This window comes from Urocitellus parryii, chromosome 3, assembly GCF_045843805.1.
Source record: "Urocitellus parryii isolate mUroPar1 chromosome 3, mUroPar1.hap1, whole genome shotgun sequence".
In the NCBI taxonomy this organism is placed as follows: Eukaryota; Metazoa; Chordata; class Mammalia; order Rodentia; family Sciuridae; genus Urocitellus; species Urocitellus parryii.
In genome coordinates, this window is record NC_135533.1 from 54,826,323 (window position 1) to 54,849,913 (window position 23,591).

The 23,591-nt window shown below is 35.8% G+C and overlaps 2 protein-coding genes across 5 annotated transcripts in view; both read right to left on the bottom strand.

Annotated features, from left to right (window-relative positions):
* Positions 1–814, bottom strand: part of Hbp1 (HMG-box transcription factor 1) — a 30,527-nt gene extending 29,713 nt beyond the window's left edge. Inside the window, exon 1 of one of the 3 annotated variants that reach the window (XM_026395778.2) lies at positions 762–814. In XM_026395778.2, the coding sequence (XP_026251563.1) occupies positions 762–776 (15 nt within the window). In that variant the 5' untranslated portion in view covers positions 777–814. Of the gene's footprint in view, positions 1–674 lie in introns of all 3 variants that reach the window. The other 2 variants (XM_026395776.2, XM_026395780.1) reach the window with 2 other exon arrangements.
* A 6,901-nt stretch (positions 815–7,715) lies between these two features.
* Prkar2b (protein kinase cAMP-dependent type II regulatory subunit beta) overlaps positions 7,716–23,591 on the bottom strand; it is a 103,967-nt gene continuing 88,091 nt past the window's right edge. For both annotated transcript variants that reach the window (XM_026395755.2, XM_026395756.2), the window contains 5 exons: positions 21,546–21,647; positions 19,861–19,935; positions 11,892–11,957; positions 11,628–11,766; positions 7,716–9,668 (listed from right to left, as the gene is read on the bottom strand). In XM_026395755.2, the coding sequence (XP_026251540.1) occupies positions 9,535–9,668; positions 11,628–11,766; positions 11,892–11,957; positions 19,861–19,935; positions 21,546–21,647 (516 nt within the window). In that variant the 3' untranslated portion in view covers positions 7,716–9,534. The remainder of the gene's footprint in view (positions 9,669–11,627; positions 11,767–11,891; positions 11,958–19,860; positions 19,936–21,545; positions 21,648–23,591) is intronic.

Sequence of the window (23,591 nt, forward strand, 5' to 3'; positions counted from 1 at the left end):
CAAGCTTGTTTTTCCCCTCCGCTCAGCCCCACCGCGCAGGCGCCTCGGAGCCCATTCATTCGAACTGCGTAACAATGAGCCCCGGGGCCCAGCGGCTACCCTAGCTTCCCACCTCCGCCTGAACCCCTCTTGGCCCAGAACAAGACCGCACTTCACTAGGGTCCTCCACCCCGGTTCTGCCCCTCACTTGTGGCTAGCCTCCGACCCTCTGCCAACAAGAAGGGAGTTGAAATCAAACTTTTCCGGGGCAACCCAGGTGCCGCGCCGACCCCTTACCCCGCCCAGGCCCGCCCGTTCTCTGGGCCGGACCCGACCACCCACCGCGAACGCGGCCCAGACCGCGGGTTTCGCCCAGCCTCTTCCTACCCTCCGCCCCGAGACCCCGAACGCCGGCGCCGCGAAGCCCAGGTGAGCTCGCGGAAAACGCCGGTCCGATAGACTCGCCGCGCGCGGGCAGAAGTCTGACAGTTAATTGCCCCCACCCTGGGGGCAGCCCTGGAGAAAGAGGAACCCGGACCCGAGGTCGCCTAGCCGCCCAATCCCCTCGGGCTCCTGCCCCTCCCTTCCCCACCCCCACCCCTTCGGAACAGAAAGACAACAAACCCGCCGCAGAGTGCGGGCAGCCTAGTCGCGGGCAGCTGTGGCGGCGACACCCCCACCAGAAGCTCGCGTACCCCCTCTCAGGCTGATGACGCCTTCTCCGGCGCGCGTTACTGCTCCCGTCGCGGCTCTTACTCCTCAACCGAAACTTTCCTACTTACCAAACCCGTCGCCATTACCAAGTCTTTCAAGCTTCGTCTTCCCCCTCCCCTCAACCCCCTGGGGGTTGAGCCTTCGTGCAGCTCTTTCGCCCTCTTATTGGTCTACAAAACTGCCATTCTCTCTTTCCACTTTCCCATTGGGTGATACCGTGGTCCGTCTCGGAGGGCGGGCATGTATTGACTTTTGTGTTGTGTTTACTGGAGGAGATGGCCTGTCAATCACTGGAGTAAGCGCTTCGGATTGGACTATTACCGAGACTCTGGGGACCTGGGCCAAACTTTGCCCCCGACATGGATTGTGGGTTCGTAGTTTCAGCCTCATTTGTTAGCTGAGAAAACTGAAGGCGGGGGGAACCGGTTGGACTACACATCCCAGAAGTATGTGCACAGCACAGTCTTGATAGTAAACAAGAGTCATAGGGACACGTGTATCAGCTCGTTTGTTTTGGTGTCTGAGACAAAAGGGAGGGGGCGGAGGAAGGGAGTGTTTTAAAGCTTGGGCCTCATTTCCTCTGGGCCTCCTTCTCTAGCACTCAAAGAAACTCCAGCCTTTCGCAGCACCCAGTCCAGGCCATAAGCAGCCAGAGTTGTTCGCTGCTCACAGTTTGGCAAGAGGCCAAGGTATTGTTTTAGTGCGAGGGGAAGGAGATGACTGCACAAGCGGAAGCAGGGCAGGTTCGCGAGGGACGTGGTCACTCACAAATCAAGGCCCCTGGCACCAAGGGTATGATGAAGGTGATGCTGGACTGCATCGCAGTAGGAAGAACTAAATCCCTTTATTCCGAGAAGAGAAACTTCGAGAAGATTCGTCAACTCTGTTCAATTCATGTAGGATTTGTTGAGGGCCAAATAAGTGCCAGGCACCGTGAGGCTGGGGATAGACAATGAGAGAGTTCAGTCTATGGAATTTACAAAGCTGTCGAGAGGGGTGAACGATTACATTGAAATTGAGGCAAATCGTTGTTTTCATATTGACCTGCTTGCTTGTTGTTTAAGGCCATATAGAGGAGTATGGGGTTATGAGTTAAATTGATTTGAATTGTGAATTATTATCTGTAAGTTTCTCTGCTAAGTTTCTGTTAACCATTTTTCCCCTCCCAGAGACTTCCAATTGATGAAAGAAAGAAAGCTGTCTTTTCACTCGGTTTCCACTAGGAGTTCCCCTTAAGTTTTAATTCTCTGACGCACCCAAGGAGGATGGCTTCTCTGCTTTATAATTACCTTTACTTTAAAAGAGGCTCTTCATCACAGTTAGGTGCATCTAGTCTATAATTGGTATTTTTACTATTCACATTACAAAGGCATTATTAAGCTTTTTTTTCTTTGAACCTTTAGTATTTAATAATTTAAGCTATGCTTTAGGTGTTATTTAGATCAGTGGACTGTCTAGTTAAAACTTAAGTTGAGGAAAACACATTAGTAAGAAGTCTGTAAAAGCAAACTTTTGAAATTACCCTAAAATTACAGCTAATTGTTTCTTTAAAACTAAGTACATTACTTGAATTTTTAAATCAACTTGAAATCCACATAACAATCCAAAGAAATCCAAACTAGCTGGTCACCATGGCACACACGTGTAAATCCCAGCTACTCAGGAGGCTGAGGCAAGAGGATCGCAAGTTAGAGGTCAGCCTGGGCCTTTTAATCAGATCCTATCTCAAAGTAATTTTTTTAAATAGGCTGGCAATATAACTCAGAGGTAGCATTCCTGACAAAAACAAGGAAATCCAAAATAACCTTTGTATGTTGAAATAAGTTTTAAATTCCTTTAGGAGTCCCCATTTAAATTCTTGAAAGTATTTATAAAATATGTCTTCCCTACCATGTGATTTTTCTTTCTACGTTCTCAAATAGTAATCAAACATTTTTCTTAAAATAATTCAGAAGAAAAACAATAAAATGTTTATTTGTCCCCTAAGAAAAGAAGAACAGGATTTAAATTTACATCTTTCAGAGATAAATAGAGAAAACCAAAGAAAAGAATGACCGTTTTTGCTGAATGCTATATATGCTGGTTGTATCTTCTTTTTTGTTTGTTTGTTTTAACAATAAAGTCGTCTTACTCCATAATTTTAAAAAAATATAAATTTCAACATTTAATTTAGTGACAAAAAGAAAACCCCTGGAGTTCAGCTAATAATTTTAAATTAAGACCTGGGGTATTTATGCCTAGCTCACTTCTCCCAGTAAACTAAAAAAATCTTTTCTCTGTAAAAATGAGATCTCAAAAACTTAAGCCACTGTTTTATCCCTCCTGAGCACACACTATGAGATCTGCTTTCAGCTGTTACTTTGAAGTTAAAATATTTGAAAATTTTTACCAAAGCCTTAGTTAGTGGTGTTTATTTTTAATTGGAGGACACCAGGATGGGAAGAATTTACTTTAGATCTAGATATTATACATTATTATAAATAATAATTTATCCTTTAATAGCACTGTAAAGCTTTACCATTCATTTTTTTAGTTCTATTTGTTGACCACTGTGCTAAATGATATGAATACAAAGATAAAAAACATATATATAGAATTTTTTTCTTTTTTGTTCAAGTTTTTAAATATATGTTAAATTCAGATAGTTTAGTCACAACTTAATAAAACTATTAGAATTCTCTATACCTTTCAGTAGAAATTTGTTCATTAGACTTTCCTGGAAGCTAAGTATTTAATAGGAACATCATCATTAGTTCTTGAGTAATCAACAAAACCAGCAATCCATAAGACAGAACAAAGATCAAAGGAAAAAACTAGTAAGATCTCCTTAGAAATTTTTACATATGCTAAGTTATATTCTTAGGCTAAAACAGATACACAAACTTTTATATCTGTCCTTTAGATGATTCCATGATAAAATTGATATTAAAAATTCAGTTTCTTTAACACCTTCTCTTGGCTAGTGTTGTCATTTTATTTTACATAAATATTATATATATATATATGTATATATATATATATGTGTATATATATATATGTATATATGCACATAATGTATGCTAAAATGTCAAAAAATGTCATCTCAAATCAAAATGTCTTTCCAGCAACTTATAAAATTACTTGTGATAAAGAAACATCAAGTTCTAATAAATTAAAGATCATTTTCTTAAAAACAGATAAATCCTATTTAGGATTTATTTCACCTCCTATTTAGAGGTGAAATTAAGCAATTTACCATATCTGGTATACCAGTAACTACTTGGAGATTATTTGAATTCATATATATATATATATATATATATATATATATATATATATATATATATATATATCCATATATATCCTACTATACTTGAAAATTAGTTAATTAACCTTAGTTCAAAGTGTTTAGATAAACTCAATGAAATATAATGAAATGCCTGGGAGCTAATAAGTGCGTAGTAGTAGTACATGTCTTGTTCTTAAATTCTTGATCAACTACAAGTTTCTGATTTTGAACCATAAAGCAAGACCTTTCTTCAGTGGCTGATATGTGGTATCTAACTTAATAACCATTAAGAAGAGGAGTCAATGGGAAAGCAAAGAATCAAGAATGATTGCTGGGTTTCAGGTTTAGGTAATTGAGGTATGTTGATTCCACTGCGGTAGGGAATATTGAAGAAAACAGATTCACCATCTTGGAGGGAGGGGGAAAGGATGGGTTCAACTGAAGATGCTAAGCTTGCTATGAAGCAAGAAATTTGAATACAGGAGTCCTATAGGCAGCTGAATATATTCATCTGTACTTTAAGAGATCCAAATACACAGAAATAAATTTGGACGACTATCGAGAAGACTATACTTTTTGGCTGCCATTGCCCTCAAAAAGTTTTTGTCAAGTTGTCTAGTTTGGTATAAATGAAAATGTGAGTATTTAGAAAAGGCAACAAGTAATTCTACTTTATCTCATTTCCAGATTATAAAATCAAGCTCAAATGACTCATATCTTTTAATCCAAAGTTTTCTAGAATAGATAATTCCTGTTATCTGGCTTGCTTAACACAAATTCTCACATAATAATTTTCCACTTATGTCTATTTGGTGTCTTAGACTGTTTTCTATGCATTTTCTATTATTTGCTAGTCAATAGTACCTCATATTGGGAGCAATGAAGTCTGATAAAGTACAATTAAAGTCATAATATGTAGTTTCCTTCCCACATTTTAATTGGTACATTATAGTCGTGCCTAATGGTGCAATTTCTTGTTATATATTTGTATATGCACCCAAATGATGATATAATTTGGCCACAATCACTCCCCAGCACTTTCCTCTCCCATAGTTTTCATCACACTGTAGTAAAAACTTGGCATTTTTGGTATTTTTGTTTATATCTGCCTCTTCCCATATTTACATATTTCATCCTTCTCTCTCATTTACCATCTGATAACATCTTTTTTTTTCTGGTCCACAATAAGCAATTAATAAATAGGTGCCTACTAAACAAATAAATGAAAAGTTACAGGTAAATAAAACAGCTTAAACTTTCTAATATACAATAATATCATATGCTATCTTGAACATTGAGTTTGTCAAACACCTTCCATGTGCTTTAAGGTTCACTTCCTCCATATATTTATTATAAGGTTAAGCATCTCTAATCTGAAAATCTGAAATCCTTAATACTCTGAAACTTGAAACTTTTTGAGCATCATGTTGGTATTCAAAAAGCTTCAGATTTCAAAGCACTTTGGATTTCAGATTTTCAGATCAGGGATGCTCAATGGGTATGCAAATATTTAAAAACAAAACTCTGAAACCTGAAAACATTGGATCCCAGTCATTTCAGATGATACACAACTTGTACTATCATCTGAAAACAGTTCTCATCTTTCAGCTACATTACATAAGCACTGTTCATTTTGTGTCCCTCACAGTGCCAGTCACGTGAAGGCAAACAACATTTTTTATAGTTCAGCTCTTCCAAGTTACATAGCAAATCATAATGCTCTATAGTAATAAAATGCTGAGGTCATTCACTTAATTTTTCTGTTGAGTTTTAAAGAGAAGGTAAGAGGAAAAAAAAATTACCAAAGATGTCCTCAAAATGAACATCAGTCTGACAATATTTCACTTTTAAAAACATCATTTTTATACACTTCATGAATATAGTCATTTATAAAGAGAAGCACACTTGTATTAAGTGTCAGCCTTTGGCCTAAAAGAAGCAATGAAGTTGCAGTTTTACACAGTTGGTTCTCTTGTTGCTCAGCAAGACCTAGGTAGGTTTCCAATTAGGACAAAGATGGAAAACAAGAAATTAGAAGTGACTTTATCCAAGATTTTGATTGGTCATATTTGCTGCTCATAAACTCATTCAAGGGTTCTACTTTATAAACTTTTGAAGATAAATAGAAAAAAGAATGTTTCCTATCTAGGTTGTTGCAGTAATGAGCCGTGGCTGCTTTTGTTATTTCAGAGTCCATTTCCAATTCAACTTTCTCTTGCTCCTGGAAGAAAAGTCATTTTTTGTCTTTCTAATTGAGAGTAAAAAAATGCCCTAATGTGCTATAAGGAAACCATTACAGTTGATGCTAACCAAATATCATTTCATGTGCATGCAGTTTGCACAGTATCAAGTTTTATATTTGGGAAAATGGCAAGATTCTGGCTATGGTTAAATCAAAATGTAAGAAAACCACCTCCCCAATTGGTGGAATTTTTTTTAATTTATACATATATTTTAGTTGTTGATATACCTTTATTTACTTATATGCAGTGCTGAGAATCGAACTCAGTGCCTCACACATGCCAGGCAAGTGCGATACCACTGAGCCCCAGCCCCAGCCCCGCGTTTTATTATTTTTTTGTAATATTTATTTAGATGGACACAACACAAAGCCTTTATTTTAATGTGGTGCTGAGAATTGAATCTGGGTCCCACCCGTGCTAGGTGAGCGCTCTACCACTAAGCCACAATCCCAGCCCTATTCTTAAGGTATAGATCAATTATTTCATATCGTAGCATCATCACACCTTCCCACATGTAGATGATCTGTGCAACTTCAGGTTTTGAAAGGGATTTTTAAAAAACATTTTTAGTTGTAGATGGACACAATACCTTTCTTTTGTTTATTTCTATATAGCGCTGAGAATTGAACCCAGTGCCTCACATGTGCTAGGCAAGCACTCTACCACAGAGCTACAACTCCAGCCCCTTTAAAAGGATTTTTATTTACAAACTTAAGAGCATACAAAGTTAAAAACCCGAGTACTGGTCAAATAAAAAGTTTTTTTCTCAAAATTATATGAATCTGTACTGGAAATGTTATATAATTTTCTCTATATACCAGGCTCATGATTAACAGTAGTTGGAAAACAGGATAAGAATTAGATATGAGATCTGAATTCTTCATGAGTTCTGCTATCAACTCACAAATTAAATCTTAGTTGAAATCACTGATTCTTTGTGGTAAATTGAACTCACATGGTTATTGTTGGGCACACAAGTCCTCTGCATACATGATGTGTCAGGAAGCTCCATCCTTGCATGAAAAATTCCAAGGAATTCCCATAACTTGCAAATATATGCAAGAGTCCTGGTAAGGACTCTTGGATAGTGACTAAAAAGTGACAACCACAAGTCAAACTTGAGCTGTTTTAATTAGATAATTTACACATAAATTCTCTAGTTAGCCTATTTTATTTGGTTATTCTAGCACCAAGGTTTTTGCTCGTTTTAGGTGTTTTTTTTTTGTTTGATGCAGTATTGGGAATTGAACCCAAGGGTCTCACACATGCTAGGCAAGCACTCTACCACTGAACATTACTAGCCCTATTTGGTTACCTGAAAGTCCAAATTAACATAACCACCGTTATTTCACATATAACTACTGCCATTAAAAAAACATACTTTCTCGCAGAGTTATACCTTGGGGCTCATTTGCATTCACATGCCACATGTCTATCATGTTTTATGCTGCAAGTCATATTAAGTATTAAAAACAGTAATTCACATATTTTATTATAAAAGTGTGCTTTATTATAAGGAAAATTTAAATATAACCAACAATACTGAAAATAACATAACTGGCATTTATAGCCTTGGTCAAAGTTCTTTATTAAACAGGCATTTATTTACTGTTCCATGAATAGTTAACAATCAGCTTATGCGACAAAAGAGATAAATGGAAAAAGTGAATAAAGAATACAGAATGATGAACCAGAAATTTTCTTTTTTTGCTTGTTTAACAGACATGGCTTTTAAAATAAAGTCTTAAATAGAAAACAAGTCATCTTCATATAGCAAGCTTCCTTTCCCTACAAGGTTTTGCAAAAGTGTTAAAACAATATTCTGAAATGTGGCTGATGTTATAAGTTACATACTTTAACTTCTTATATATACATTATCCAATTAAAATTCTTACCATGTTTTCATATACAAGTAGGACCATAAACATCCTCTAGTAGGACAATAGCCCCACAATAATTTTACCCATGTAGGTATATATTCTTTTGATACATGTTTCCCAAAATGTGAATACTGGTTAGAGTTAATGTTTTTAGACACTGGATCATGGAACCTAAAAATCATATAAGATTATATTGCTTTGGTTGAATATAATTAGGTTTTATATGTCAGAATAAAAGCATATCAGTGATCAATGAAAATCTGGTAAGTTTATGAGTAGACATTAACACAAATGGCAAGGCCTGATGTTATATATGGTATGAACAAAAACTCCTTTTTTGTTATATGTGGTTTTGCTTACAAATTTTATACCTACTAAGAGAGGTTTTAAGGGAAAAAAAGGCAAACCTCACTGGCTGCTGATCAATACGATTGTGTGTTGTCAACCATCACAAGGAAGAACAGAAATGCGTGAAGGCAGATATATGCAAAGGACCATATCATGTAGGTCAAGTGAAGAATAAAGAAATGTTCTATGGGCATGTAAATAAGGTTCTCAACATAGTTTTGGTATAGGACTAAGGTTTTTCTTTTAAGTATAAGATCTTAGGCTTTTAGAAGATAAAATCAGATTTAACAAGTTTAAATAGCTTTTTTTTAAAAAAAAAAAACTTTGTGACATCAAAATCAAACTCTTAAAAGTAAAAAATACAGGAAGTTGCAAAATGAAAAAAGGAAACAAAGATACATGTTAGATGAGGGAAAAATGCATTAATGATTACTCATCTTAGAAAGACTCTTTTCCCTATTAACTAAATTGCCATTCCTTAAAACCACTGGAATATGTAGGTTACTGACATTATGCCAAAGAAGTCAAAATGTATTTTATTGCAAAAATATATAGTTTTAAAATTGCATATGATGTTTTATACCATTTCACCAATAGGCCAAGGCCAACACATAACTTATCAAGCCAAAAAAAATTTATGAAAATGATTAAATTTTACTATATAATGAATTATAAAAAGAATGTGATGCCATGCTGGTTGCATGATTCACTGCCAAGTTCTCTCTTACATGGGCATAGTCACTAACTTGATATCAATCTGAATAAATCAAACACATTGCCTATGATAGTATCTTTTAATTATCTTCTCAAACATTGATACTTTCAATATATTACAATCATTATAATAAAACTTTAAGTCAAATAATTTTGAGGAGTAGAAAGTCATTTTATCAATGTTGTTTTAATGAACTACTAATTAGAAAGTGATGTTAAAGCCTATTGACTATTAAATCACTACTATTTACCAATACATTGTTAATGTAAAAAAAGGAAAAACCTGAAATCACAGAAAATGCTTGGCATCTACACAAACACATTCTCAGTGGACTAACCACTACTGTGCAATTTTGTCACTATAGGTCTTCTTGCTTCATACTTTGCTTCATGCAGTGGGTTCAACAATATCCATGTTTGTTCCAAACAGGGCAACTAATTGTTCTTCATAGGTGGCGATGTTCCTTTTCATTATTTCCATGCAAGGTCCCAGAAGCCTTTCAAATGCTTGCACGTCCATGGCTAAGAAAAGAAAAAATGAAAAACAACACTCTTTGCAAAGCTGTAGAATTTCCAAGTCGATATAATATCCATTCCATTATTCTATTCCATTATTTTGCAACTGTGAATAATATAAGTGTAAGTTTTAAGCAATACTGTCAAATGAAGAAAAACCATAAAGATTAAAATTCTGTTTCAAAAAGGAAGCAGCCAGGGCCCTCTCAAGCTACACTGTTGGATTCCTCAGCAGATAATATGCAATGCTAGGTTGGTGTGAGGTTTTTGGTCTAGGCCAGGAAAAGAATGAGTGAGTGTCATGGGAGGCCCTGGAATTTTAAAAAATGTTGATGTTGCTACCTTAGTAATATGAACACCTTCAAAGGTGGCAAAGGAATACTTCCTAGTCTGGTCTAAGGGTTTACAATACCATGTTGTGAAGAACAAAAGTTACCTAAATTTTTACTCTTATACCATTGTCTATATAATCCAAAATGGCAGCCAACATAATGCTTTTGTTTACTTCTATAAATATATCCTATATCACTTTTCTTGCCTGTCTCATGTACTTTAGAGCTGAATTTACAATACACAGATGAAAAATATACTTTCCATCACAGAAATACAAATTAAAATGTCTTTGCCTTTCAAATTTGAAAAAGTATAAAAGGCAGAGTTTATAAGAATGGGGTGAATGCAATGCTAGTAGCAAATAAATTAGTAAAACTAAAAGTGATCTATATCAAGCCATTTTTTAAAGAACACTTCTGAGAATAATTTCTTAGGAAAATTTCTAGATACGGAAAAGCCATCTATGTGCACACATATACACAAAAACTTAGAGCTAAAACCCATAAAATATTTACCAGTAAGGAGTGACTGAATGATTTATCATGTATATATTTACCTAAACTGAATGCTAAGATTTGATGTAATGATAAAATTCCCAAGCTATAATGGATGAACAAAGCATTTTACAAAATTGTTTTTAAACAGAAATCCCATGCAAATAAAAATACAAAAAAAGAATTATAATAATAGAAATCACTGAGTGGTGATGGTATAGTGGGTGATTCAGTGATTATTAGTTTTCCCTGCATTTCTGATAATACTCAGATTTTTAAAAATAAATAATTAAAAGAATTTCACTCATATCACCTTTATTCTTACTAATAGCTCTACTCTGCAAAATTGCCTGTGTCTACTTGTCTTCTCTTTCATCCAATATATTACCTGATTAATATACTTATTCAAAGCTTTTTAAAAAGTTCCTCTCTAAGAAGTTAATTATGTAGAGCCCTGCAATTCTTAAAAACACAGAAACTAACTTTATCCTATTGAACTGTGGATAAGAGCACAGAGAGGCTAATTACTGTGGAATCAGTTTTCTAAAGTGCCATCTTTGTTGCTGCTTCCTGAATTACATTTTCCTATTACTATGGTAATTGATTTCTCAGATATAAAACCTCAGATACATAACAAACATCTTCCAGCTGAGGATGGCATTTCTGCCAAGATCCTCTGATAGAAGAAAGGAATAAATAGCTGAACAACAGAATGTTGATACACTTTGATAAACCTAAACTCTGGCATCCCTGTGCTTCCATGAGTATGTGTTTTCACAGATATTCCAACTTACCTTGCAGAGCCTAATAATGAACTTTACAAAATTATTATTTTAGCTTTTTCTCCTAAGGAACAATAGCATATGTTATTTGATGGGTTAGATGTAAAACTTGGCACTTGCAAGTTTTTCTTTCAATGATTAAAATAATGTTTTTTCATACATACACAAAAGAACAAAATATATTTGCATGTGAAAATTTTCAAAGAAAAAAAATGGCTTCCATAAATTGATTTTACAATGCAGTGCTAACTCTTACATTTTGTGGGGACCTCACAACATTTTTGAACCAAATGATTTATACAACATGAATACATAACTGCAGACATAATTTCAATGCTCACTATTGTGATTCCTACCTAAGCATTTGACAGTCCCAATGGCGTGTGCAGAAGCTGCTCGAGGTTTGTTAGTTACCAGGGCGAGCTCTCCAAAGTACTGCCCCCGAGAACATCGAGCGATCTCTACTGCACCATTCTCTTCCACTTCTGATTTACCCTGACAAGGAATTAAAAATATTAACTTTTGCTCAGCTTATGAAAATAAAACTTAAACTTAGGCTCAGTATCAGAAAGAAAACATGTTCCTTGCTAATATGTGAATTTTTAGGACAGAATATTTACCTTTCTTTTCATAGTAATTTTCACTTCTCCAGATTCTACAATGAAAAAGGAATCAGCCAAATCTCCCTATCAGAATAAAACAAAAAGAGGATGAAAATGCAAATTTGACAATTCTGAAATCATACCCTTGAAATCAATCCAATCCCAGTATATAGATATTTGCCTAAAAAGTGAAACTCCCCAGGAACAGGCCATTTCATTTTCTAAATCAAGAGGTTATAATTGATAATTATATAGTAACAGTTTCTTTTGTAAAACTATTTGAAAGAACATACTCTCTACCACAGCATTTCTGCTAACAGCTAAGAAAATATGGCAAATAACAGGTAAGAATCTCCTCCAAATTTCAGCCTGGATAACAGCATAAGAGTTAGAAATGGCAACACTGCTGCATGTCCCAACTGCAGCATCCCCTCACTCTACAGGAATATGTCAGCTCATCTTGTGATCATTGGGAAGTGCTAGGATGTGCAGCGTGTCCTCCTATTTCTCCTGGCAGAAATAAAGCAGACATTACCCAAAGCACCCAGGTGCATTAGGAAGCAGTGTTGAGAGCCACAGTTTAGTCGGAATGACGCCTGGCATTTTGCTAGAGGGAATGGTTGAAAGGTGACCCTGCTCCAGGAATAGGCCACCGGGGATTAGGGCGGATTCTGCTGCCTCCGGAGCCCACTACTTTGGAGTTCCCCGCGTGGAGCCCGGTGGAGGGAGTGTGTTCCTGAGAAGTGTGTGTAGAGTGCAGGAGAGAGTTTGGGAATAAAGAGTTGCTGTTTGAACCTACAAGGCTTTGTGGCGGCTCAGTTATTTGTGCCCAGCCAGACTTCGGCAAAGCAGTCCCTATGGCTTTTGTGTTTTTACAGCAGGTAAGGACTATGCTGAGATGCCAGTCTACTGACATTGAGGTTTTGAAAAGACTACTAAAATTCTAAAAAGTGATGCTGTTTCTCACTACATACATGTTTTTTCTTGTTTCTGTTTCTGAATCAACTGTCTTAATTTCTAATGACAATTTCTGAGTAAAACAGTACACTATGTAAGATAATAACATTTTATTTTTTACTTAGCTTTTCAAAGTGACAGGTATTTAAAATAAAATGTTGAATCTATATTTCTATAATGTAGTACATATATAATACATATATTTGTCTATAAATGCTTACGTAGTTAGTATAGCATATCTCCCGCCCCCCTTGTTTTGTGCTTGGGATTGAATTCAAGACCTTGTGCATGCTAAGCACACACTCTACCTGAGCTACACCCTAATTTTAAGTGTTATGAATAACAGGTCTCTTGATTGCTGTGTAAATATGCTCTAAATGTATGTGGTGAAACTGATGAAATCTGATTAAACTCTGGATTATGCCAATGGCAATTTCCTGTTTTGATATTGTACAATAATGATGCAAGATGCATTGGGAAAAAAGAGGTGAAGAGTACATGGGACCTCTCAGTGCTATTCTTCTAATTTCTTGTGAATATTTCAAAATAAACTAAAAAAGCAGCATGTAAGGTGCTGGCTCAGTGGTAGAATTTGTGCTTAGCATGCACAAATTCAATCCCTGTCACCAAAAAATATATACAAATAAATAAAATAAAAATAAGCATTTTAAAAATGCCCTATATTTTAATTACCAATTTACATAGCTGAAACTTAGTCTTGTTCTCCAATTTGACTCCACTTCTTCCCAATCCTTAACTGTGTAATCTGCATGGTGTATGTATACCCACACACAGATTTTGAGAGATTCACTTATTTGCCTTATAAACAATGATTTTCTTCCTCAGTCTCGGACCTAGAACCTTGTTTCACATTTAAAGGAAAAGACAATAATTCAGATAAAGAGCACAGTGCTGTATAGTTCAATGAATCAAAAAGGCCACTTAAATCATTTGCTCAATGCTTCAGAAATGTAACTAAGAAATAAGGCAACACTGTAAGTATGTTTTACCTATGAACTTAAACTGTCTTCATAAATCCTGCTTTTTAGTAGCCCTAGCAAACTGAAGTACGCAACGCTATTGGTTCCAACCAGGATCTTAGAAAAGCACTGGGGGTTAAAGAACGTGTTTATTTAAACATTTAGCGCTTGAAAGCCAGTACAGATTATGGTGCAATGTGTCCCCTTCTTGGTGACTGTTATCTAAAAGCAGCTGCAGGAGGTTTCATCATGAACGGATCGTGTAAAACTCCACAATATCTCCCAAAGGACTTCTGGGTTCTTACTAATCTCAGGGAGCACTCACCTTTTCCTCTTATAAATTAAATCTTATTCCCTATATGCATGTGAAATTTCATGTCACATATTATAAAACTGCAGAAAGCCATTTGACAGTTTAATATGTATTCATTAAAGTATTCAAGATAGTGGGCTAGAGGAAAGCTGCATTCCTAGTTGCTCTGAAGCTTGGGTTTCAAGCGGCAGGAGTAGTGCTTCTCAGTGAGTGAGTGAACAACAATGGACAGTCAGAGTGTCTTAGAGACTTAGAAATTTGAGTACCTTTGGAGTGGGGCTGGGGCTCAGTGGCAGAGTACTTGCCTTGCATGTGTAAGACCTTGGGTTCAATCCTCAGCACCACATAACAATAAATAAATAAATAAATAAATAAATAAAGCCATTGTGTCCAACTATAAATAAATAAATAAGAATTTGAGTGACTTAAAGAAGAAAGACTCTTCTAGAGCCAAACTAGCTGTGTCCGTGTCAGTGTTGGTTCAGCACAGAAGGAGGAGTAACACAGAAACCCAATGGATAGCTTTAGTACGGAAAAACCTGACATGAGAAAAGCAGCCTGCCCTTAGCTGATCTAGGGGCTGCACTGTACACTGGTGCTTGGAAAGTGCCCCATGTGCCAAGAGCTGAAGGGGGAGCCATCTTGATGTGGCCACGCTGAGGCTGCTGCTGCTGCAGGAGCTGGGAGATCTGGACAAGTTGACTATACTGTCCTGGCAAGCACCTTCCCCATAGCCTAGGGTTTGCCTATCAAATTGGGAGCAAAACAGACAAAGAGATTGTTTTACCCTGGGGGGCTTTTACCTAACTCCTTCCCCCTTTTGAGTCTGTAGGCTCAGGTGAACAACTGAAGCAGTCAGGAATCTGAACAGGTAGTGTGAATACACTCAGGGACTATGCCTAGGAAGCCTGGAAAGACTGGGTGAACAACAGAGGGGGTGAAGGTCTGACTCCCCAAGTCCATGAGTAGAATCCTTGAGAGGCTCACTAGATCCAGACTCCCAGCTGTGATCAGCAACTGCCAGGCCCCATGGGTATGTTGATCTAATTTCTCCAGATTAGTTACCACCCAACAAAGCCCCTGAGTCCCGATTAGACCTAAGCTAAACCCCACCTGCAGGAACTCCACTCAGAGAACTCTACAGTGGCCCCACCCTGGGAGTACTCTTATCTGGTCCGTACAGAAAAATCTCCCAGCTGACAGTATTTCCTATCCCATCCTACCTCATTCTAAGGAGAAGAGAAACAGAATTATTTGAGCCAGCTTCAGTCTTAAGCAAATCCAAGTGGCAGCTTGCTGAGCAACACAAAACAAAGGATTTAACAACCCCCAGCCCTTGTTCGCACTCGCAGAACACAGCCCAAGATTGACAGTATCCATTTGTTCTTAGTTGACTACTTTGACCTCGTCAGTGGAAATAATTAAGTTTTCATTGAGAATCTTTTTTTGTTTTGTTTTTGTGTTTGCTGTGTTGATTGGTTCATGGATACATATACATATTTTTACTTTTTTGTTCACTTTTAGCATTTAAAATTTTTTTAAATTTTATTTTTAAAATTTTCCGTTGCTTTGTCTTTTGAGGTTTATGTTTTTTGATTAGTATATTTGGGTTTGGGTTTGTATTATTTTTCATTTGTGTATTCCTTGTTTCTCTTTTCTGCTAACAGCCAAATTCTATTATTATTTTTCATTCTCCCTTTATTATTTCTATTTTTCTCCTCCTTAAAACAATCACATGCTACATCTCTTCTGCATTAATTTTTTGAAATTATGAGCTCTTTTCTATCCCTATCATATCTTCTTTTATCTAAATTAATTGTATTTTTACCTTTTTTTGGTACTAGGGATTGAACTCAGGGGCACTCAACCACTGAGTCACATCCCCAGCCCTATTTTGTATTGTATTTACAGACAGGGTCTCACTGAGTTGCTTAGAGCCTCACTTTCGCTGAGGCTAGCTTTGAACTCAAGATCCTCCTGTCTCTACCTCCCAAGCTGCTGGTATTATAGACATATTTTTTACCACCTTTAAGCACTAATTGGCTTATAGAACTCTTGCCCCAGTTATAATGCTGTTTCAGTTATTGTGTATGACATATTTGACACCCGTTGTTTACTTTAATAGCAAACATAGTTCAGGGTTACTTTCTATTTTTGCTGTTGGCAATTGCTGACCCTACCATTTCTGTTTTTTGTAGCAATTAACATTGTAGTTGTCATAGTAGGAACCAAGTATTTAGCTTAATGCTGTATATTCTTTGTATTGGTTGTTGCTATTGTTTAAATTCCTCCTTTCTTTGAGGTGCTGGGAACCTTTAGGGGCACTACAGGATCATAGGACAGAAACTCTGCTGTTAAACTAAACTTAACCAAAAGACCACACCTTGCTCCACGCACAAATTAATGACACTCGATCTTCAGCTATACTTTAATACAAAGAATAGAAGAGACAAAAAGCCAGACTCACAACCAGGCCCCAAGTAGAAAACTGAGGGACATCCATTACTATAGCAAAACCAGAAAGAAATAACACAAATGATGTGGACACCTATAAGGGGGGTCTTAATCTGGATCACTCTAGGACACTTTGGCAAACGAAGACTTGTGCCCTAAAAAGATATATACATAATAATGGAAGAGAAATCCCTTCCAAAAGATGCAAAAGAGGTTTAAAACCCAACAAATGAATACAAGAAATATGAAAAAGCAAATTAACAGTACCTCCTAAAGTTCATAATTCACCAGCAAACAATCCCCAAAATATTGAATGAAGGAAATATCAGACAAGGATTTCAAAAAAATCATTATAAAAATATCCAATGAATTCCAAGAAAATGTAGGAAAAAACAACTGAATGAATTAAAGAAGTCAGTATAGAATATAAAGAAATTCAATAAAGAGATAGAAATGTAGAAAAAGAACCAAACAGAAATCTTGGAAATGAAAAACACAATAAATCAAATAAAATATTCACTTGAAAGTCTCTCTAATAGAATAGGCCATGCTGAAGACAGGATCTCAGCGCTGTAAGACAAAGTGGCCAGCCTTACTCATTCAGACAGTATTAAAGAAAAAGAAAATTAACCATGATCAGAATACAAAAATTCTGGGACAACATAAAGAGACCAAATTTAAGAGTCATTGGATTTGAAGAGGGATGTGAAATATGACCTAATGGAATGGATAAACTCTTCAGGGAAATAAGAGAAAATTTTCCAAACCTTCAGAATGAGATGGACATCCAGATACAGGAGGCATTCAGAACCCCAAGTAGACAAGATCAAAAAAGAACCTCTCCACAACACTTTATAATTAAAATGCCTAACATACAAAACAAGGATATAATTTTAAAAGCCTCAAGAGAAAAACATCAAGTCACATTTAGAGGCAAGCCAATTAGAATTACTTCTGATTTCTCAGCACAAACTCTACAAGCCAGGAGGGCTTAGAACAATGTGTTCAAAGTCTTGAAAGAAAATAACTGTTAACTAAGACTACTATATCCAGCCAAATTATCATTCAAAATTGAATATGAAATAAAAACCTTCCAAGATAAGCATAAACTAAAAGAATTCATGACTACTAAACAGATATTACTTAAAGAAATACTGCACACAGAAGATATTTAAAAACTTCAAAGCTCACAAAAGAACAAATTTCATTTGAAGAATAGCTAAGTAAATGAGAAACAGGACCAAATTAAAGATTATCAATATTCAAAATGGCAGGAATTAATAAATATCTCTCTATAGTAACATTGAATGTAAATGCTTTCAACTCTCCAACTAAAAGACATAGGCTGGCAAAGTGAATTAAAAAGACCAACATATATGTTATTTGCAAGTAACAGGCAAAGAAAACCACAGGCTAAAAGTGCAAAGATGGAAATTGATATACCATGCAAATGGAACCAGAAAATACGCAGGAGTAGCCACTCTTACATCAGACAAAGAAGATTTCACATCAAAATTAATCAGAAGAGACAAAGAAGGTCACTTCATATCAGTAAAGGGAACAATCCAACAATAAGATATAATAGTAATAAACATTTATGCCCCAAACATGGGTGCAATTATTTGCATAAAAGAGACAGTACTCAAATTGAAGCTCCAGATAGACCTCAGTACAATAATTCTGGATGATTTCAACCCACTTCTGTCACCATTAGATGGGTCATTCAGACATAAACTCAGTAAAAACTCTTTAGACATGAACTAATATAAGTCAAATGGACATCTATAGACTATTTCATCCAACAAGAGCTGAATACACTTTCTACTCAGCAGGTCAGGGAACCTTCTCCAAAATACATAATATTTTAGGCCACAAAGCAACTTTTAGCAAATACAAAAAAACTGATATAATTCCTTGCATCTTATTGGATCATAATGGAATGAAATTAGAAATGAGCACAACTAAACCCTATAGAAACTATATAAACACATAGAGATTGAATACTCTTTTAAAAGATGAACGGGTGATAGGAGAAATTTTAAAATGTTTAGGTTCAAATAAGATACAAAATAGTGATACAATAGATCAGAACCTCTGGGACACTATGAAGATAATTCTAAAAATCAACAGCTTTCATATATGCCAACAATAAATCTGCTGAGAAATAAAGAAGGAAAACAATTCCATTCACAAAAGTCTCAATAAAAATAAAATACCTATAAATAAGAATGCAAACAATAATAAATGCTGGAGAGAATGTGGAGAAAAAGGAACATTTTTATACTGTGGTATACCTTGAAGTTGGTATTTCCACTATGAAAATCAGTACAGAGATTCCTGAAAAGACTAGGCATGGAACCACCAAATGACCCAGCTATACCACTCCTCTGTATTTATCCTGGAGAATTAAAGTCATAGTACAATGATACATGCATACCCATGTTTATAGCAGCATAATTCACATAGCCAAACTATGGAATCAGCCTAAGTGTCACATCAACAGATGAAAGGATAAAGAAAATGAGGTATATACACACAATGGAGTTTTATTCAGCTATATATAAAAATAAAATTATGGTATTTGCAAGAAAATGGATGGAACTAGGGCCCATAATGTGAAGTGAAATAAGTCAAACTCAGAAGGTTAAGGGTCATATGCTTCCTTTCATATGTAGAAGCTAGAGAGGGAAAAGGAAAACAAAGGTAGGGATGGATTTCCTATAAATCAAAGGGAGATTGATAGAGGAAAAGGAACCAAGGGGTGGGGGGTGAGGAGTGGGGGGTGACTAGTTCTGGGGAGTAATATTGGCCAAATTATATTGTTATAGTGTGTACATGTACAAATATGTAACAATAAATTCCATGAGTATGTACAATTATTAAAAAATGTGGAAAAAATAAAGAGTTAATTATATAAACAAGATATTCAAATAGATTAATGGCTGTAGATTAAACCAATTTTTTTAAAAAATATATTTTTTAGTTATAGATGGACACAATACCTTTATTTGTTTATTTTTATGTGGTGCTGGGGATCAAACCCAGTGCCTCACGCATGCTAGGCAAGCGCTCTACTCCTGAGCCACAACCCCAGCCCTAATTAAGCCACTTTTAACAGGTCATTTAGTACAAATAATATTCATGTAATATAATATAAAATAATATTCATTTGCATACATTACTGCTTATTAATTTTAGTGACAAAGTTTGTCAAGATTTATAAATGTATAAAAAACCTTTTGGAATATAACCCCAAAGTGAATTACACTTAAAAAATACATACCTGAGCAATGATTTGTTCACCATCATTGTACACTTTGGTGCCTATCACATCTACCACTTTCAGGCGTTCAGAAACCTATAAAGAAAAAAAGATAGTTATTAAGAAGAAAAAGACTAATTGGGTAATCTGACCTATTTTACATCTTAAAAAGTAGCATCCTAGAGGCTAAGTGAGCAGTGTGTAGATTACATGATTACATGTTCATTATATTAGCTGGTAGCATTTAAAAATAAATTTTGTATTTCTAGCTTCTCTTGAGAAATAAGAAGACTCAGGAACTCTCAGCCCATATTTTCGTATGGCAGTAATAAAACTATGATGGAATAGCAGCTGTTACTTTAGATGGAGTACATGTTCTCTCTAGCTTGTCACCATCCCCTCCCTTTTTGTTACTTGCCTAGCTCGGAAGGCGCTGGATTTGCATCCCTTCTACTTCTATTTAAGGAGATATGCTGCTGGAGAAGATCAGCTGTCTAACATGCATTATGAAAGGTGGCCAAGATTTTACCAGGAACAAACCAGCCATCTAACTTTAGAAAGGAAAAGCACTATTGTGTTGATATTTGCCATTTTATAAGACTCTGTGGGTACATACATGTTCCCCTCTTTCATTAATCTCAAACTATTTCAAATATGAGAGTAGGATATCTAGAAAAATACTGAGCTTAGCAAAGAAGTATGTAAAGTAAGCTCTCATGGTTTCTGGAAAATTTTTACCATTCAAGATAAAAACACCTGATGAAGGAGATGAGGGAACGAGCCGTGGGGCTGTGCAAAAGGACATCCAGACAGATAGCAGGTGCACAGGACCTGAAGCCAGGGAGAGTCAGCATGCTAGAGGAACAGCGCGAAGCTGTATGTCTAGGTAGGATAAGGAGCATGGAGCAGTAAGAAATGGAGCCAGGGATACATGGCTGGGCCACAGGGTCTTAGAGGCTTATGAGAAGGGTCTTAAACAGACGTCTGTTAGGATCTAGGTTTTCAAAAGATTATGCTGGCAGCTGATATAAACCAGGCAAACAGTGATGATGAATCAGACAGAAGGTAATAATGGTGAAGTTGGTGGGAAACAGATGCTGGGTAAATTCTGGGCTGATGGGGTTACTGACTGAACATGGGTGGGGAAAACGGCTGAGTTTACTGGAAGGATGTTATTGCCATTGATGAAGATAAGGAACAGAAAGGAGGAGATCTGGGACACATTAGGTTTGAGATGATAAACGGCTGGCGATAATGTCAATTTTAGGAGGTATCAGCCTACAGACAATATTTAAAGCCATGGAATTTGACATGTGCACCAAGCCTAAATACAAAAGAGACCAAAGACAGAGGCCTGGAAAGCTAATTGTAAAAAGGAAGGAGAAAAGAAAGAAACAGCAAAGGTGACTGATAGGGAGAAACTGATAGGGAGAAGAGATAACTCTTCCCTGTAAGGTAAAACTAGTGGCTCTTACTGGTATTTATATGATTATTTTAAGTCTGTTCTTAAAGCATACATATAAATATGCTACAGGAGCCTGTTACTCATGACTAACAAAACAAATGCAGTTATAGGTGGTAAAAGGATGAGTTATAAAAACTCAACAGTCTTTTTTTTTTCTTTATTCAAAGAAATGTTTGTGTAGAACTAATTATTCCTAATAAAATAAACTTTTAAAGCAGAATAAAAGCATAAATACACTCACCTCCAAAGATTTAAGGAATGGCAGTGACTCAATAAAGCTTTCATACATTTTTCTCTTTTTGGCATTGTTTTTCACAATTATTCTCCTGAAGGTTACCCTGTCCTGAAGACAGAATATCAAATACAAAGAAGTTAAAATGTAGGTTTTTTGGAGGGTGGTGTAGTACTGGGGACTGAACCCAGGGATACTCTATCACTGAGTTACATGCCCAGCCCTTTTTCATTTTAAGATAGGGACTCGATAAATTGCTGAAGGTCTCACTAAATTGTTGAGGCTGGCCTCAAATCTGCAATCCTCCTGCCTCAGTCTCTGGAATCATAGGATTACAGGCATATGCCACCATGTCTGACTTAAAATGTAGATTTTATGGAGGAAAAAAAATCTGAATAAATTTTTTTTTCCCATACTGGAAATTGAACCCAGGGTGCTTAACCATTAAGCTACATCTCTAGCCCTTTTTTATATTTTATTTAGATTACATATATTATTGGGATTACAGATATACATCAGCGTGCACAGCTGAATAAATAGTTCTATTCCCCATATAAAATAAACAGTAATTGAAGATTTCAAAATAAAAGACTAACAACATCATTTTTACTTTAATTTAACTCATTTCATATTTTTATTTCAGGCACAAAATTAATGTAGAATCATAGAAAATATCTTCATTTTTTTTGAAGGTTTACTTTTGTTCCTCCATCTAACAAGTTGTGCTATACACCACAAGGTGGCACTATGAAACTATCTTAAAAACATATACTAGCATGTTCTTGTCCTGTGGATGGCAACCTTAGAGGATTGCAAAATCAGGACATGACAAGAATTTTTATTAAAAAAATAAAGTAGGACAGAAAATTGTCGAGTACATTCTTTGTAGTAAAGTATTTTTTTGTTAATTATCTCAATCATACACAGACACAAATATCCTGGTTTTGATATTCCTATTGTAGACTAAAGTAAAAACCATATGGAAAACAATAGAACAAAATTTTAATCATAAATAAATTACAAAGTCAGAGATTTTGAAAAGTTATATACTCTAGGTTAATTTTCACATCCACATTATGATGGAGTTTCTTTAAATGTAAAGGTTCAGAGAAACTAAATTTTCTTGAATAAGATCTAATTCTAGAGCTTATCATGTTTTATGTAATTCTTATGGCTTAAAGTCCTATCATTTATATTTATACTACATGATCTCAAGCATTTTAGTAAAATTAAAACTGAAATAGACGTATTAAGGCTGAATTTAAATGTTCTAGTGTGACAGAGAAAAATTCTAGTATGTATTGAAAGTCTTTAGGTGTGATGGACTGTAACGTTTGTGTGCCCAAAATTCATAACCCCCATTGCCCAATCAAAGTTCCTCCGTTTTTCTCATGCCTCTTGTTTTATGTTTTATTGGTTCTTTTTAGTTATACATGACAACAGAATTCATGTTGACATAATTATAAAACCACAGAATATAATTTCTTCTAATTCAGTTCCCAGTACTTCCCCTTCCTTCCTCCCACCCTATTGCCTTCCCTCTATTTACTCTATTGATCTTTCTGCTATTTACTTAGGTTTTTTTTTTTTTAATTACTACTCTATGGATGTACGATGGTGAGATTCACTGTGGTATATTCACATATGAACATAGGAAATTTACGTCAGTTTTATTCTACTGTATTTCCCTATCCCATCTCTCCTCCCTTCCCTTCATTCCCCTTTGTCTGCTCCACTGATTTTTCTTCTATCACCCACACCACACCTCCGGCTTATTTTGGATTAGTTTCCGCTTATCAGATAAAACATTCTACCTTTGACTTTTAGGACTGGCTTACTTCACTCAGCATGTAGTCTCCAGCTCGATTCATTTACCAGCAAATGCCTTAAGGTCATTCTTCTTTAAGGTTGAGTAATTCTCCATTGTGTATGTATACCACATTTTCTTTACCTATTAGTCTGTTCAAGGGCACCTAGGTTGGCTCCATAGCTTGGCTATTGTGAATTGTGTTGCTGTAAACATTGATGAGGCTGTGTTACTATAGTATACTGATT